A 17,888-nucleotide genomic window follows, 5' to 3' on the forward strand; every position below is an offset into this window, starting at 1 on the left:
AAGAAATGGGTAAAGATGTGAATCAATTTTATCTGTGGTCCGAAAAAGAGGGCCAGTCAGATCCTGGACTTTTAACAAAAAGTAGACGCGCCAGTCAGATTCTGGACTTTAGACAAAAGGTAATTATGCCAATCAGGTTCTGGCCTTTAGCAAACGATAGACATGCCAGTCTGGCTGTAGACTTTGGACAACAGGTAAACATGCCAGTCAGGTTCTGGACTTTAATAAACGGTAGATGTGCCAGTCAGGTTCTGGATCTTAGCGAATGGTAGATATGCCAGTCAGGTTCTGGACTTTGGACAAAAGGTAGATGTTCTAGTCAAGTTCTAGATTTTAGCAAAAAAGTAAGAGTTCCAGTCAGGTTCTGGATAATTTTTAAAAAGAGTATGAGTTCCAATCAGATTCTGGACAAGAGTGTTTGCCTATGCATAATGATGCATCATATGAAAAGTGGTATAATGATGACGCAAGAGTAATGCATGATGTGAGACTTTTGAAAGCAATGAAGACGCGTGATACGAGACTTTTGAAAGCAATGAAGATGCATGATGCAAGATTTTTGAAAGCAATGAAGATGCGTGATGCAAGACTTTTGAAAGTGATGAAGATGCATGATGCGAGACTTTTGAAAGCAATGAAGATGTGTGATGCAAGACTTTTGAAAGTGATGAAGATGAAAGTCTTTTCAAAATTACAATAATATTTTCATTTTGAATTTGGGATCTGTCATCCTTACAGAATCGTGTGTCTTCTAGTTCAAAATAAGATTAGACTTTCTGACTCTTTTTTGTTATTCGAATTCTTATCAAAGTGTATTCCAATTTGACTGCAATTGACGATCCCCAATAATAGTTTGCAGGGAGATTAAAGCTATGGAATTTCAATGAGCTTACTGCAATTGCTAGATCTATCAAGACACCTTTGATGCCCATTTCTTTCTTTCTTTGCTCATTCCCTTTTGTTTTTGTTTTTTATTTTCGTTTCCTCTTTATATGTGTTTAACAAAATGCACAATGAATTAACCATGGTTAGGTTTAAAGAAGATAACTCTATTTACTCAATAAGGAGAATGTATTTACATGAACAAGCTTTGTTGGATGAGTGGAGAGGGTAAGAGTACATAGCTATTTTGATGAACACTTTCTAGATGAACAATGCTAATATCGTACATGAATAACTTTGACTGCTTCTTTAAACAAACCATGAATTGCCCCAGTTTAGAGCTTCAAACATACGTTTCTCCCAGAGCTGCAAGCACGTGACTGTCTCCATAGTTGTGAATGACCCTAACCACCCTTTTAGCCAACCATAAGTTGCCCCAATTTAAAGCTTGAGGCACATGCTTCCTAGAGTTTCAATTTTTCATCTTGGAACCTCAAAGGTTTGGATGACGCTTCAAATGTTCGTTTAGACTACTTTTTTGGGTTACAGCTTAATGGTGAGTTATCTTGCCCTAATTTTTGCTTGGACCGCTCTTTCGAGTTTTCAATCCAATGAGCTGCTCTAATTTTTGCCTAGGTCGCCTTTTCGGGTTTTCAACCTAGCAAGCTTTCACCTCTTTTTTTTTTTTTTTCAAGGGTAGTATTTTTTAACTGCATCAGAATTCACAGGATATGATAAGTCTTTGTCATCCATGTTCGAAAGAATCAAGGCTCCTCCTGAGAAAGCCTTCTTTACGACGTAAGGTCCTTCATAATTTGGAGTCCACTTACCAATACGACTCTTTTGAATAAGGAGTATCTTCTTGACTACCAAATCCCCTTCTTGAAACTCTCGAGGATGTACCTTCTTCTCGAACATTCTCTTTAATCTCTTCTGGTACAATTGACCATGACACATTGCATTTAACCTTTTTCCTTCAATAAGGTTTAATTGTTCAAAACGAGTTCGTACCCATTCCACTTCTTCTAATTCGGTTTCCATTAGCACCCTCAGTGAAGGGATTTCAACTTCAATTGGAAGAATTGCTTCCATACCATATACCAAGGAGAATGGAGTTGCCCCGATTGATGTGCGGATAGACGTACGGAATCCATGTAGGGCAAAGGGAAGCATTTCGTGCCAATCTTTATACGTCACCACCATTTTCTGAATAATCTTTTTAATATTCTTGTTAGCTGCTTCGACTGCTCCATTCATTTTTGGGCGGTATGGAGAAGAGTTATGATGCTGAATCTTGAAATTAGCACATAACTCTGTCATCATTTTGTTATTGAGATTAGTAGCATTATTCGTGATCAACTTATTTGGTAGGCCGTACCGACATATTAATTCCTTTTTGATAAACCTCACTATTACATTTCGAGTCACATTGGCGTATGAGGTGGCTTCAACCCATTTGGTGAAATAGTTGATTGCTACTAGGATGAAACGATGTCCATTTGATGCCTTTGGCTCAATGGGCCCTATGACATCCATTCCCCACATTGAAAATGGCCATGGTGATGACAAGACATTTAATGTTGTTGGTGGGATATGGATGTTATCTGCATAAGTTTGACATTTGTGACATTTTTTCACATATTTGAAGCAATCAGTCTCCACGGTTAGCCAATAATAGCCAGCCCTTAAGATCTTTCTTGCCATGGCATGTCCATTTGCGTGGGTTCCAAAGGAGCCTTCATGGACTTCTCTGATAATATTTTGTGCTTCATTAGCATCCACATATCTAAGCAGTATCATGTCATGATTTTTCTTGTAAAGTATCTCACCATTTAAAAAGAAACTCATTGCCAATCTTCTTAGAGTTTTTTTGTCATTCTCTGAAGCTCCTGATGGATACTCTTTATTTTGGATATACTGTTTGATGTCGTGGTACCATGGTCGTCCATCTAACTCTTCTTCTACTAGTTGGCAATAAGCAGGCTGATCGCGATGTTGAATCTCTATAAGCGGCATATCTTTTTCGTTGCTCAATTCGAACATAGACGCTAAGGTAGCTAATGCGTCTGCCAATTGATTATTCTCCCGTGGGATATGATGAAAGGTGATTTCCTCAAATTGCTTTATCAAAACTCTCACAAAAGCCTGATAAGGGATTAACTTGCCATCTCTAGTCTCCCATCACCTCGCGATTGATGAATCACCAAGGCCGAATCACCGTATACTTCAAGAATCTTGGCTTTTGATTCTATAGCTGCTTGAATCCCTAGAACGCATGCTTTATATTCTGCCACATTATTTGTACAATCAAAAGATAGCCTTGCTGTGATTGGGATATGGTGTTTCTCTGGGGAGATTAACACAGCGCCAACTCCATGTCCCAATGCATTGGAGGCCCCATCAAATAGCATGATCCATTTTTCCTTTCCTGACCCTTCTTCTTTAAACAAAGTCATTATGTCTTCATTGGGAAATTCACATTGCATTGACTGGTAGTCATTTACTGGCTGGTGAGCTAGGTAGTCTGCTAGGGCACTGCCTTTAATTGCCTTTTGAGTGACGTACACAATGTCATATTCAGATAAAAGTACTTGCCAATGAGCAATTCTCCCAGTGAGAACGGGCTTTTCAAAGATATACTTGATCAGATCCATCTTTGATACCAACCAGGTCGTGTGGCTAAGCATATATTGTCTCAATCGGTGGGCAGCCCAAGCTAAAACACAACAAGTTCGCTCCAATAACGAGTAATTGGCTTCATAATTAGTGAATTTTTTGCTTAAGTAATAAATGACATGCTCTTTTCTTCCAGAGTCATCATGTTGCCCTAACACACAACCCATTGATCCATCGAGTATCGTCAGGTACATGATTAAGGGTCTTCCATGAACTGGTGGAATCAAGATTGGAGGGTCCTGTAAGTACTGCTTGATTTTCTCAAAGGCTTCTTGGCAATCATCATTCCATTTCATTGGTTGATTTTTGCGCAATAACTTGAAAATTGGTTCACATGTAGCGGTCAATTGGGATATGAATCGGGCAATATAGTTTAGTCTCCCTAAGAACCCTCGAATTTCTTTTTCTGTGTTGGGTGGTGGCATTTCAAGAATTGCTCGAACTTTGTCAAGATCCACTTCTATCCCCTTTTGGCTAACTATGAATCCAAGTAGCTTGCCAGACTTCACGCCAAAGGCACATTTGGCTGGATTCAATCTTAGCTTGAACTTCCTCAATCGCTCAAATAGCTTCTGAAGATGAACAATATGATCCTCTTCACTTCTAGATTTTGCAATCATGTCATCTACATACACCTCAATCTCTTTATGCATCATATCATGAAATAAGGTCACCATTGCTCTTTGGTATATTGCCCCTGCATTTTTTAACCCGAACGGCATAACTTTGTAGCAAAAGGTACCCCAAGGTGTGATGAATGTAGTCTTTTCTCTATCTTCTTCTGCCATTTTGATCTGATTATATCCTGAGAAACCGTCCATGAAGGAGAAGAATTGGTGTTGGGCTGTGTTGTCTACAAGCATGTCGATGTGTGGCAGTGGAAAATCATCTTTAGGACTAGCTCGATTCAGATCTCGATAGTCTACGCACATTCGGACTTTTCCATCTTTCTTAGGGACAGGCACTATGTTTGCAACCCATTGTGGATATTTTGCAACAATTAGGAAACCAGCATCAAGTTGTTTCTTCACTTCTTCTCTGATTTTTAAGGACATTTTGGGTTTCATCCGTCTTAACTTTTGCTTGATCGGGGGACATTCTGGCCTTAATGGTAATTTATGTTCCACAATATTTGCATCGAGGCCGGGCATGTCTTGGTATGAACATGCAAAGATGTCCTTATATTCATGGAGGAGTTCTATCAACTTGCGGCGCTCATTCTCTTTCAATAAGGTGCTGATTTTGACTTCATTTTTCTCTTCTCCGAGGCCCAGATTAATCATCTCTGTAAGTTCTTGCTGAGGCGAAATTTCTTTAGTTTCTTGCTCTACTAGCCTTAGCAGTTCAGGAAAAGGATCGTGCTCATGTTCAGTTTCATTGCTAGCTTGATTAATGAGACAGTCAACATTATTTTGAGCGATATTAGCATTGACGCTTTCGAGTATATCATCGTCAAGTCTGCACAATTTATAGTTTGCAATAACAAAAAGATAAGAAGATAGCGAAAGGTCTAATAATAAGAAAGGAAGGAAATTTTATTGGAAAATTCAAAATGCATTTTATTGATAATATCAAAAGGAAACATGTACGCCCGATTCAATAAAACAAAATAAAGAAAAACAAATATCCTAAAGCCTTGGGTAGAGCAATAGAATCAGCATTACAAATTACTTGACTTTTGAATCTAAAATCACAGGAAACTCAATGATCTCCCAATTATGGATCTTTGTATTCGGTGAGCACGCGCGAACTAAATTGACATGTTCATCTCCGTGGGTATCTTCCTCAGCAGCAGCCACTGGATCTGCAAATTCAAATCCTGCACTTTGAAAGCTTTGTAGGAGATCACAAAAAGGGATCCTTCCAGTTTCAGGCTCTCTATTTTCTAATTTGGCCATCCTCTTTTCTCTTCTCTCAGCTATTATCCTTCTTTTATCTGCCCTTGTTGGCCTATAACCAAGTCCAAATCGATCTTTATTGTCAATTGGTTTAGGCAACTCAATCAATCCTTGCTCATTCTTGCCTAACCCGCATCCAGGCCAGTAACCTTCCTCAAGCATAACTCTCGCTATCATCATAGCTGTATTTGATGGTTGTGGCTTCATGACAGATGTTCCCTCCCCTACATACGTCGTATTAGTAATCTCGAGTGCTTGGAATGAGGTTTCCAGAGCCTCTTCAGTGACATCAATGTAAGGGGTGGATGAAGGCTTAGTTACTAACAGGTCCTCTTCAGCTGAGACAATGACTAACTTGTCATCTATAATAAACTTCAGTTTCTAATGAAGTGTAGAAGGTATAGCCCTTGCATAGTGAATCCATGGTCTTTCCAAGAGACAGCTATAGGTCAGTGCGATATCCATCACATGGAATGTTACCTCAAAGATAATAGGTCCAATCATCACCAGTAAAGTAATTTCTCCAATCACTTCTCTTCGAGAGCCATCGAATGCTTTAACCACCATGGTACTTGGCTTCATGTATGATCCATCTGATGGTAACTTTGCTAGGGTCATTTTAGGCATTACGTTTAGTGAAGAGCCGTTATCAATTAAGACTCTTGCCAAGATATGATCCATACACCTCACAAAAATGTGCAAAGCTTTGTTATGTCCCGCTCCTCCCACGGGAATTTCGTCATCATTGAAGGTAAGATAATTATTGGCAGTGATGTTGCCAACAATACCTTCTAGCTTGTCAACTGAGATATTATGGACAACGTGAGCCTCATTTAAGACTTTCAACAATGCTTTTCTATGGGGTTCTAAGTTCATCATCAATGACAACAATGATATTCTACCAGGAATTCGGTTTAGTTGGTCCACCACCATATACTCGCTCTGTTTTATGAGCTTCAAAAACTCACAGGCCTCTTCATGAGAGACCATTTTCTTTTGTTCCCCCTTTGAGTCAGTTGCCTTGGTGCTCTCCTTTTCACAATTATTCCCCTTTTCTATCAACTGTTCATTCCTCAATTCCTCAGGAGTATAGATTTGACCACTCCGAGTCATACCTCCGACACCAGCGATATTTGTAACATCAACAGCATGGGAATATTGACTCTCTTCATGATTATTAGTGTAAGTTTTCACATCATATTTCCAAGGTACCATTTTATTGTCCTTATATGGGAAAGGCATAGGGACTCGTAAAGTGATGGGCTTTGGTAGAGTAGATACCAATGCGATTCCTTTCTTGGTGTAATGGATCACCAAAGGTTTTGGGCTGTTTGAGGTCAACTCGTCAACTGCTAACACCTCTTGATCAATCTTGGAGCAACCAATTTGAATTAATTGCTTATCCATAAGGTCTTGCAAAGTGTGGGTAAAGTCAATACATTCCTCCAATGTGTGGGCTGCATTAGGGTGAAACTCACAACCATTTCCTCTTTCCGAACTTCGCTCAAGTAGTCCAAATTTGCACATTTCTCTAAAAATGGACTTCAATGGGGTCTTCACTTCTTCAACTTTTCTCCTCAAGAATTGTTCCCTGCCTTCATTAATGAGGTTGATAGACGGTCCTTGATGACCTGGCAAAGGATTGCTTCCAATATTGGGATTCTTCTCCTCAAAACTTATCCACCCTGCATGAATCAAATCTTGCACTTTAAACTTTAGTGCCTTACAATTTTCTATGGAATGGCCAACAACACCTGCATGGTATTCGCACCTAGCATTGGGATCATACCCCCTAAGATATGGGGGTTCCGGGGGTGGGTTTCATGGGACAACGCACCACCATTGAGCTCTGCAGTAACTGAGGTAACAGTTCGGTATAGGTGATAGGGATGGGGTCGAAGTGAACTGATTTTCGGTCTTGATAGTTTTGGGGTCTAGCTTGGTTAGGATAAGTGTGATGGGCTTGGTTGGTTTGGGGTGGTTGTACGGGGAATGTGGAGGATGGATTTTGTGTGTTGGGATGGTAAGATTTATAGGGGGTATGGGCTGGTCTAGGGTCGACTTTTCCAGAGGGGTGAAACGTTACTGCATTGGCTTTCCCTTCTTTCTTTTTCCCAGGTCCGCTCAATGGCCTCTTGATGTTAGTTGCCCCCGTAGCATATGCAATTTTTCCACTTCTCATGCCACTTTCTACTCTTTCTCCTATAATGACAATGTCAGAGAAGTTTGCGGAGATGCTTCCAATCATCTTGTCATAATAAGGAGATTTAAGAGTATCAATGAATAAAGAGACCATTTCCTTTTTTGAAAGGGGTGGCTCAACCTGTGCTGCCGTCTCTCTCCATCTTTGAGCATATTCTTTAAAAGTTTCATGGTCTTTCTTCATCATGGTTTGAAGCTCTAATCTATCAGGAGCCATGTCAATGTTGTACTTGTATTGCTTCAGGAAAGCATCAGCCAAATTCTTCCAACAATGAATACGAGTACGTTCCAGATGCATGTACCAATTTAAAGCTGCCCCAATTAAACTATCTTGGAAGACATGGATTAACAACTTGTCATCACGGGCATGCGACGCCATTTTCCTGTAGTACATTGTTAGGTGACTCTTTGGACATGTAATGCCTCTGTATTTATCAAATTCCGGTGCTTTAAATTTTGGAGGAATTACTAGGTCTGGCACCAAGCAAAGGTCAACTGCGTCTCCAATACCGTAACTATTACCCTCAACAGCTCGCAACCTGTCTTCCAGGAGTTGCAACTTCCCTTTAGAATGATCATCCTCATCTGGCTGAAACTCTTCAATAGTGGGATGAAAAGATATGTTTGCAATACCAATGGGGGTAGGTGGATTCCCTTGGGTGCTCAGGTTGATAGTTTGCGGTTGGAGGATAACCTGTAGGTTAGGAATAGTATCTTTTGGCAATATTGGAAAGGTTTGAGGGCTTTCGATGATGTTTGAGGGCATGCTTGGGGGTTGGGTAGATTGTTGTTGAGTGATTAATGAATCACTTACAGCTGGAGGTACATTATTGTATGATGAAAATTGTGCCTCTTGTGCCATAGGTGGTGCATAGCCAGCTGGGATGCCATAAGGTGGGAATTGAGCCTCTTGAAAATTAGTCTGTTGGACAGGCTTAGTGGGATGCAATGTTAGTGGTGCCATTGTCCCTTGGGAGATGAAGCCGGGTGGACATGTGGAAGTAGCAGGCGGTCCTTCATTAACTGGCGTGATCTCCTCAGTGTTTCTCCTTTCCAAAGATTGCAGTATTTCCAGAATTCTGGCCATTTGCTCTTTCAGTTGGTTGACTTCGTTTCTCAACTCTTCATTGTGTTGTTCTAATTCGTCCATGACCTTCGACTGGGAACGCGTTCTATAAGGATGTCTGATCCGCAATTTTGCTAATTTTAATTATGAAAAGAACATGATGAGTAAAAAGAAGACTAATAGAATGAATATGTTTTTGTTAAATATTCAATGTTTTTAGAGAAGTTCCCTACTTTTCAATGCTAGAGGCAAATCCCCCTTAGGTCGAGCAGTAGTTGACACTCAGTCTAAGGAAGCATTCACTTCTCAATAGTCGAGGTCTTACTCATTAGCAATGCATCATATGCCTTATGCTCTCATTCCATGGCAAATCACTTCGGTTAAGAATGAGGGTATCCTCAATAGGTGAGATTCGTATTAAAGCCAAATATGAACACCACAAATAAATTTTATCCCATATCAAATAGAATAAATACAGTGTCATTTTCAAGTGAAGGAATTACACATGCACCCCAAAACTCATAGCAAGGTTTTTACAATATCTAAAGAACATAATGACTTTAAGAGGAAACACAATCTCATCGTTCCTCTGGTACTCTTCCTTTGCTTCTCGAAAGTGTTCTAACAGCTGTATGGTATGACGTTGGACGCAGTCATACATGTCATCGCACCTCTTCATCCACTCCCTCTTCCTTTCCTGTTCGTACTCGGCTCGAACGCGCCATTTATCTTTCTCATTCTCAAGTGCTTCATTCTGGTTTTGTAATTTCCTCTCTCTTTTAAGAGTCTCGGCCAATTCCCTCTTTAACATATTCATTTCATCTTGCGCTCCCTTCATTTTAGAGAGGGATGCCTCCTTCTCTGTCTTCAGAGCCTCAGTCAACATGTTTATTTCATCTCGCATTCTTTTCATTTTGGAGAGAGAAGCTTCTTCTTTCCTCTTTCTTTTTGCCCCTTAGCCATTTGAGTCGTCAAACCCGTTGGCACATTAATCTTTTAAATGATTTATTTCTCGATCTTTCTTTTGACATTGTCTCTTGAGTCGGTCAACCTCCACCTTGGCGTATTCTCCTTCCTCTTCCAATAATCTCATTTGTGCTTTTGCTCCTTCTAACTGGGTCATCAAGGAAGTCACTGCTTCATTGGGTGCTTGAGAAGGTTCCTTTTCTTGACAATCTGCTTTAGAGGCTTGATTTTGGGTTCTTCTAGCTTCCCTCCACTCTCGATATTGTGGTGAGACGGTCACACGAGATTTACCCAGTTCCTTCTCTCCCTTTCTTCTAACATTCTCCCATGCAGCTTTGATTTCTTCTAGACGCTTATTTGCACCATCTTCAGTATACTGGAAGATCAATCCTCCCAATTCTTCATTCCTTGGCTTGGTTTGAGTCCATTTGAGTTGTCTGAGAGCTACGGTTGGAGTATATGCTATACATCCTCTTGGTCCCATCAAAGGCACACTTGAAAACTTTTCGTAACTAACAATGGTGTCTCTGGGGTGGTACCAAGGACATACCCATGGAAAATTTTTAGCTTTGAATCTCAAGAAGTCCTCTTTCCATAGTCGAGCATCTTGTTTTTTGATTGGAATACGATGAAAATTCCTCAAAGGATCGGGCATTTGACCCATATGATTTGCTGCATAGAGATGGGTTGTGAACCAAATAAATAGTAAATGAGACCAACATCGTAATGTACCCTCGTTTCTCTGATGACATACTTCCATAGAAAGTAAAGTATCTGCTAAGATAGCTAGAACTGGATTCACTCTGTTTGTTTCATATTGGTGAAATACATCCATGGCAGCCTGGTCTACAAAACCTGAGGTGAATGGGAATATAACTAGTCCATAGATTAATAATGCGAGAGTCTTGTTGAAATTGTCCCAGTTCCCTTGCTTGTATAAAGACTCCAGATGTTCTTCTAAATAGCCCTTCTTCCAACCTTGAACTGATCCCCTATTCTCAAACTCGGCTCGTTCTGTGCTTAGGCCGATCAAAGCAGCCATTTTCCTGGATCCCACGTAGTTTCCTCTATACAGATATACCTTATTGTCTTCCTTGATTGGTAGTCTAACCATCATTTCATATTCTTCTATGGTAGGCACAAGATCCAAGCTGGGTAATTCCAAGCATCTGAGTTTTGAATTCTAGAATTGGGCTAGAGCGCTCAACATTGGTGTTTCTATTGAGATAGAAAGTAAATTGAGGATCCAACCATATTTCCTTTCAAAGTTTAAATGTGCTTCTTTGGGCATATGTTGGCGAATCTCATTCACTCTTTGAAGGTCATTACTCAACACAGTGATTTTGATACTTCTCATTGGTCCTGATGCATTGCTAATGTGACCTTGAACTTCTCTCATTTTTTAATGCTATTAAATCTTGTACAAATTTTATACAACAAAAAAAAATGAGCATAATGAAAAAAGAAAAACATAATAAAATAAAATTGATGTTTGATATGTAAACTTAATGAATGCATGATAATTTGGATGATTGCAAATAATGAGATGAAATGAAACCCATCATCCTTAGGAGATGTCCTACCAATGCATGCTCATGTAATGACCTTGATTTTCACAAAATGAATATTTTTAATTTTTTGGATGCGAAGGAAAGAAAATTGTATACTCATGGTATGCATGTCATGTTACTAAAGCTATGATGAATGAAGAGAAAAGGAGAGTGAGCTCCTCATGTGTTCTTATTTTGGGTAGAATCCTATAGTGAAGTGGTCACTATGGTCATTAATTAGTGCATGGTTTTGAGGTGGATCTAAATCCCTAAATCTATTATGGCCCTCAGATTGCCCCTATTAAATTATAAGGACCCAGCTCATAACCTAGCCACAAGTAGGGACATGCCCTCTCAATATGACTAAGCCATGATGCTAGTAACAACCTGAGCAATACCCAGACGACGGCCAAGTGGGCATCAAGCCCCTCAATAACAGCAGTCAAGGCATCTTCTATTCCTAGGCTCGCACAAGCTCGGGTATAGAGCCCAAATGTGTGTGAGGTGAGTGTTAGTGATGTGTGTGGAAGGAGCATACAAACCATTACCCTATGTCAAATATTAACGAACACATAACAAATGGTACAAGGGTCATCTATCCTAAGCTTCACAATATATCAAGAGAACGAAATATATTTACAAAATACACTAGACGATAAGTTAAATAAAAGGAATATATAAACAAGATAAAAAGTGAAACAAATATGTAAAAAGTTAAAAACATTGCACAATTAATTAGATTAAGCTTGACTCTAAAATATCTCCCCAGTGGAGTCGCCATCTGTCACAACCGGTGGCACGACAAGACGGCGATGACAAGGAGTCGCCACCAAAGTTTATTAAAGAAAAATATTGGAAAAACTTTTAATAAAATAATCTTCAAAACCATGTTTGGACTCGGGAGTTGTTTACGCATAGGGAAGGTATTAGCATCCTACGACGTCTGTTGATTAAAACAGTTACCTTCTAACTAATTGTGCAAAAATCATTTCAACTTTAAAAATTATTTATTTCATTTTTAAAGAAAATTATTGATTTTTTTTTTATTTTTTGATTTTCATTCCTTTTTTTTTAACAATTTTTTTTTAGTTTTAATTTTATATATAAATTTTTTAGAAATACAACAAAAAATTTGAATTAAAGAAATGAATATATATATAAAAAACTATTTTTCTTTTATTTTCGTATTAAATAAATTTAAATAAAATATGACATGATTTTTTATTTTTCTTAAAGTAAGATTTCCCTTTTTCTTTTTTTGTATTTTTTTCATTTTTAAACAATGAGCTAAAAAATCTAATAAAGAAAGTGAAATATTTATAAAATATTATTTTTTTACTAGCATATTAAATAAATTTAAAAAAAATTAAAAATACTATTTTTATTTTTATTTTCATATTAAATAAATTTAAATAAAATATGATATGATTTTTTTTTTCTTAAAGTAAGATTTTCCCCCTTTTTTATTTTTGAATAGTGCTAAAAATCTAATTGAGAAAATGAAATATTTATAAAATATTACTTTTTCATTATCATATTAAATAAATTTGAATAAAAATCAACCTGATTTTTTATTCTTAAGTAAAAATTCATTTTTTGCATATTTTTTTGTAAAGAACTTAAAGAATTTAGTTTAAATTGGGAAAATAGATTATTTACAAAATATTATTCTCTTTTTTTATTTTTTTTGAATTGGATAAATTTAAACAAAATTTATTTTAATTTTCTCTCTTTTTTTTTAAGTATAAAATTCGTTTTTTATATTTTTGATAAAAAATTAAAAAAAATAATTTAAATTAGGAAGATGGATTATTTATAAAATATTATTCATTTTTATTTTTCATATTAAATAAAAATTAGTTTGATTTTTTTTAGTAAATATCTATTTTTTATTTTTTAAATAAAGAAACATAAAAATTTTAATTTGAATTGAAAGAAGGGATTAATCATAGAATCTTATTGCCCCCTCTCTTTTTTTCCTTTTTTTTGCGTTTACATTTTTGGCATTAATGAAAATAATCTTAAAACATTTTTATTTTATTTTATTTACTTATTCCCCTTTTTAAATAACATAGAAATTTTGTTTTCCTTTTTTATTATTTTAAATTGCTCATAGTAAAAAAATTTTAAAAATGATTTAAAATAAAAAAAAAAAAAATTGGACTTGACGGGTCAGGTTCCCGCTCCTACGTATCTCCCGTATGCAACAGAAGAATCAAAGCTGTCACGTAGTTCTTTTAAAAATTAGATTTGAAAGAGTTCTTTTGAAAATTAGGTTTGAAAGAGTTTCAAAAGTGTTAAAATTTTTTAGCTTGATTTTTACTTTATTATTATTATTTTTTTTTAAATCCACTCTTACACGGGGTTCAAGTTAATACACGACTACTCAATAAACCCTTACGATCTAAGCGATGTTGAAGGTGGATTCACCACTCTATCAAAATTACTTGGCCGTTGCGTGGATTTAAAAGCCTTTCTCTTTTTTATATATGTAACCAAAAATGTCTTATCGATATTGGATTTTTTTTATATATACAATAAGAAATAAACGAGAAATATATAAAACAATAAAAACAAACACAAGAGCAAACAAAATAATAAGAAAATAATTATTGTTTGATCTAGGAATTAGTTTTTTTTTTTTAAATTTGTAAAGAAATTGAAATTTTTAAGATTTACAAAGAAAGAAATGATTTTTTACGGTTTGAGAAATTTAGACCTTTATAATGTGTGAAATGGTTAGGGTTAAAAAAAAGGTTCTTTTTTTTTTATTTTTTGTAAAAAAGGAATACTTGAGATTTGTAAAATTTTATTTTTAGGGTTTTCAAAAAAAATAACACTTTTAGGTAGAACATACTTTAGGGTTTGCAAAAAGATACTTTTAAGGTTGAAAAAATGTTTAGGGTTTGTAAAAAAGGAATACTTGGGATGTTTCAAAAAAATAAAATAAAATTATTTTTAGGGTTTGCAAAAAGATACTTTTAAGGTTAAAAAAAATGTTTAGGGTTTGTAAAAAAAGGAATACTTAGGATATAAAAAAATAAATAAAAAAAATTATTTTTAGGGTTTGTAAAAAATGACACTTTTTGGTAGGAAACGCTTTAGGGTTGGCAAAAGGCAAAGCAAACAATGCTTATTTTTTTTGGATTTTTTTGGGTTCGCAAAGACTAGGATTTGCAAAAAAGGGACAGTCTTTATTTTAAAAAAATGATACATTCAATGTGAACTAACCAAATAAGGAAAAGATAGAGATGTAAGCAAAGTACACGTAATAAAAACAAAGAGATTTTTGTTTAGAAATAAAAATTTAGACTTTTAATATGAACAAAAGGAAGAAATGAGAACAATATAATAGATGCAGAGGTATTTCATTTAGAAACAAAATTCGAGACTTTGAATATAACATAAAAGAAAATATATATAAGCAGAAACGAGAACAAATAATAGAGGAAGAACAAGCAACAAAAAGAAATCTTACTTGATTCGGAGAATAAGAATTTTGTTAGCTTTAACCTTTAACTCTTTGGGTTTACTCTCTTTATTGACCTCGGGTGCACCTTGGTATGCTCTCGGTTAATTTCCTTTCAGCTTTCTCTTCTTTTTCTTCGTTTCCCGATCTCTCTCTCTCTCTAGAATTCTCTCCTTTTTCTCTCTATGCTTTCAAAGTGTCACATAAAAATATGAAGTGTCCAACTCCCTTCTAAAGACCTAAGCTTCCTATTTATAGCCACACCTCCTAACCTTAGGTCTTATTTAATCTATTTATTTTTTATTCTTTTTATTAAAAAAAAGGTTCCACCTTCTTATTTTTCTGATGGCCACCTCTCACATTTCCTTCAACATCTCACTCACTTCCCTTAAAATCTACTCACTAACCTAAATATCTACATATTTAAAATTTAAAATTTTAATCTCTTATAGACCTAAAATTTAAAATCTTATCTAAATTTTTTTTATTATTTATGTATTTATTTATTTTAAGAGGGAACCCGAATAAAATTGGGTATTCACAAATATGACATAATTATAATAATTAACAATAAACATACGATGAAGTACAAATTGAGTAAATTATTATAGATATTTTAATTGAATCTTTCATCACAGAATGTATAATTTATCTCAATGAAACATAGCGTAATATTATATAATATTTCCATCTCAATTGCCTTCATCTACAAAGATAATAAACAAAAGCTTTTATCACTCGTAAGGTTTTTATTAGCAAAGTAATAAAAAAAATTTCTTATAAAATGTGAATTTGACAATAGAGATTCAAGTAACATTAACAATGTCGAAACACAATAAATAAAAGAAATTCTTATAAAATCAGGATTCGACAATATATAATAATATGAAAAAAAATTATCATAAAATATTGATTCAGCAAAAGTGATTAATGTAATATTATTTCACCCATTCTGGAAACGCGATAAACTAAAAAAATAATTAAGTATTGAATTCATGATGAAAGACGACAATTTTAATTAATTAAAAAAAATATTAGGGTTTGTAATTTCAAAATTAAAATCTCCTTTGTACAGTAATTTGTTTTGTATGATTTTTATGTCAAAATTATCACAATATTATCAGCAACAAAAGCCCCAAATTAATTTCAAGATTAATCACTGACATATCAGAATTAGATGAGCTCTGATACCATTTGAAGGAAAAATTATAATCTAATTCTTAATATGACAAGTGATAAAGAAATACTATAATGAGATCAGTGTTACAATTACCCGGAACAGTTGAAGTTGATGAGTCCATGACTGAGTGCTTTCTATGATTGATGAAAGAGACACAAAACACAGAGAGAAAACTCCTCCTATCACCCTTTCAGATCTTTCACGTAAGTTGTCTCAATGGGGCAACAGTTACTCTGAAGTGGTTAGGAGCAGGGGCCTCTCTAATTAATAATCAAATGGGTCAAACTTACCCACTGTGGCTTAACCTAATAATAATAACCATACAACCATATCCGCTGATAAGCCCAATAACAATAATTATTTATAATATGGGCTAAACAATATAATTCAATAATTTTGACATTTAATTAATCTGGATTTAAACAAAATTTTACAGCATGAATTAATTTATGTTAGTCCACTCATAAAATATCCAACACCTCCTCCCAACCATGTGAAGCTCAATGTAGACACTGCAGTCTCTAGGAGTTCTGGTGCTGCTGCCTGTGGCGGGCTTGTGTGAGATAATGGAAGGAATCTACTGCTAGGATTTAGCAAGAGAATTAGTCCCTGTTCACCTTTGGAAGCTGAACTTTGGGTCCTCTATTTTGGCATTCAACTAATTGTGAAGAAAGGTTTTCATTGGATTTGGATTGAGAGTGACCGTAAACAAGCTATTCATCTCATTCAAGAGGTTCAACTTCCTTCCCATCTGTTGTTTAAGCTGACACAAGACATTAGGAGTAGTTTTTACCCCATCAAATGTATCAGACTTAGGTATATTTGTAGGGAGGCTAATTCATATGTTGACAGCCTAGCTAAGGCTAGTTTAGAGGAATATATGTACCCCTCAGAGTTTGAATCTGCCCCTCATAGTCTACTCTCATTTCTTTGTATGGATTCCCTTGGTATAAGGCTCCCTATAAATTCTATGTAGTTTGGTGTTGTTTGGGCTTTTAGCCCTTTTTTTAGGGAAAAAAAAAAGTTTAATTTACTTTTTTTTATTAGATTTTGCATGTGACAAGTGACAGATTTATAAGTGTTCTTTAAAATGAGATAAACATAAGTTATATGAAAGTGATTTTTAGCACAACGACTTTTCTTGCCTTGAAATAAAGCGACATCATTTTTTTTTCTAAAATTTTTGTTAAAGAAGAAGAAGAAATGTGAAATAATAATTTTATAAAAATATTTTGATTTTTATAAAAAAAATATACTATAGATTTTAATGAGATTTTTTTACATGCTAGTTTTACAATTTAATTAGATTAAGTCAAACAATAATGATATAAATTTACATTGGATAGTAAAATTAAATATTGATAATATCTTATTTCCTATATTAATTTTTATCATATTTATTTATTATTTAGTAAAAATTATGTGAATTTGACTAAAAAATTTAGAGACATTTTTTATTTAACAAACAAACATAAAATTTAACTATAAATAAAAAGTAGAAGATATACTTTAAAGAATAAAATGTGTATATATGTTAATTAAAAAACTAATGATTAAAATTTAAAAATTTTAATGATTTATAGTACATATTTACCTATTTTATTACAATATCAGTTATTGATTATTCAATTAAGAATTATAATTATACTTTAATTCAAGTAAATTTTCTTATTTTAGAGGAGTTAAATTTGTTTGAGAGTTTTGAGATATTTTTTATATAAGAAAGGAAGAAGAAGAGATGAGAAAGAGAGTTAAGACTTCATTCTTTGAATGTTAAAAATCCTCTAGTGCAAGAAAACTAGAAGAACAGGGATCTTGGAGGACATCTAAAAATCTTCAAATTCCTTATCTTTATTTTTTAAAAACTCTCAAAATAGAAAAAGGTTTCGTAGGTTTTATTTGAGAGTTGGTCTTTTTGGGAGGAGGAGGAGAATAATGATTTATAAATTATGATGGTTATCCTTGTTTGGAAGTTTTTAGATGAAAGTTTAATAATGAT

General features: G+C 34.9%; 1 protein-coding gene across 1 annotated transcript; it reads right to left on the reverse strand.

Moving 5' to 3' along the window:
• Window positions 1-5,225: 5,225 nt before the first annotated feature.
• On the reverse strand, window positions 5,226-8,808 carry LOC113855605. The gene is made up of 3 exons (XM_027487236.1): window positions 7,325-8,808; window positions 5,937-7,227; window positions 5,226-5,837 (listed from the first exon to the last, which is right to left on the reverse strand). The coding sequence occupies exons 1-3, from the start codon at window positions 8,806-8,808 to the stop codon at window positions 5,226-5,228; spliced, it is 3,387 nt and encodes a 1,128-aa protein (XP_027343037.1).
• Window positions 8,809-17,888: the final 9,080 nt, after the last annotated feature.

Source organism: Abrus precatorius, unplaced genomic scaffold, assembly GCF_003935025.1.
Source record: "Abrus precatorius isolate BTA unplaced genomic scaffold, Abrus_2018 Scaffold11, whole genome shotgun sequence".
Classification (NCBI taxonomy): domain Eukaryota; kingdom Viridiplantae; phylum Streptophyta; class Magnoliopsida; order Fabales; family Fabaceae; genus Abrus; species Abrus precatorius.

Bases quoted from the DNA above. Each gene is read 5' to 3' on its own strand.
- LOC113855605 (XM_027487236.1), bottom strand. From the start codon at position 8,808: ATGGACGAATTAGAACAACACAATGAAGAGTTGAGAAACGAAGTCAAC. The intron at 7,228-7,324 runs GTTACCTCAGTT...TCCCAATGCTAG, and splicing joins CCTATCACCTATACCGAACT to GTGCGAATACCATGCAGGTG. The intron at 5,838-5,936 runs GTAACATTCCAT...ACACTTCATTAG, and splicing joins TTGGACCTATTATCTTTGAG to AAACTGAAGTTTATTATAGA.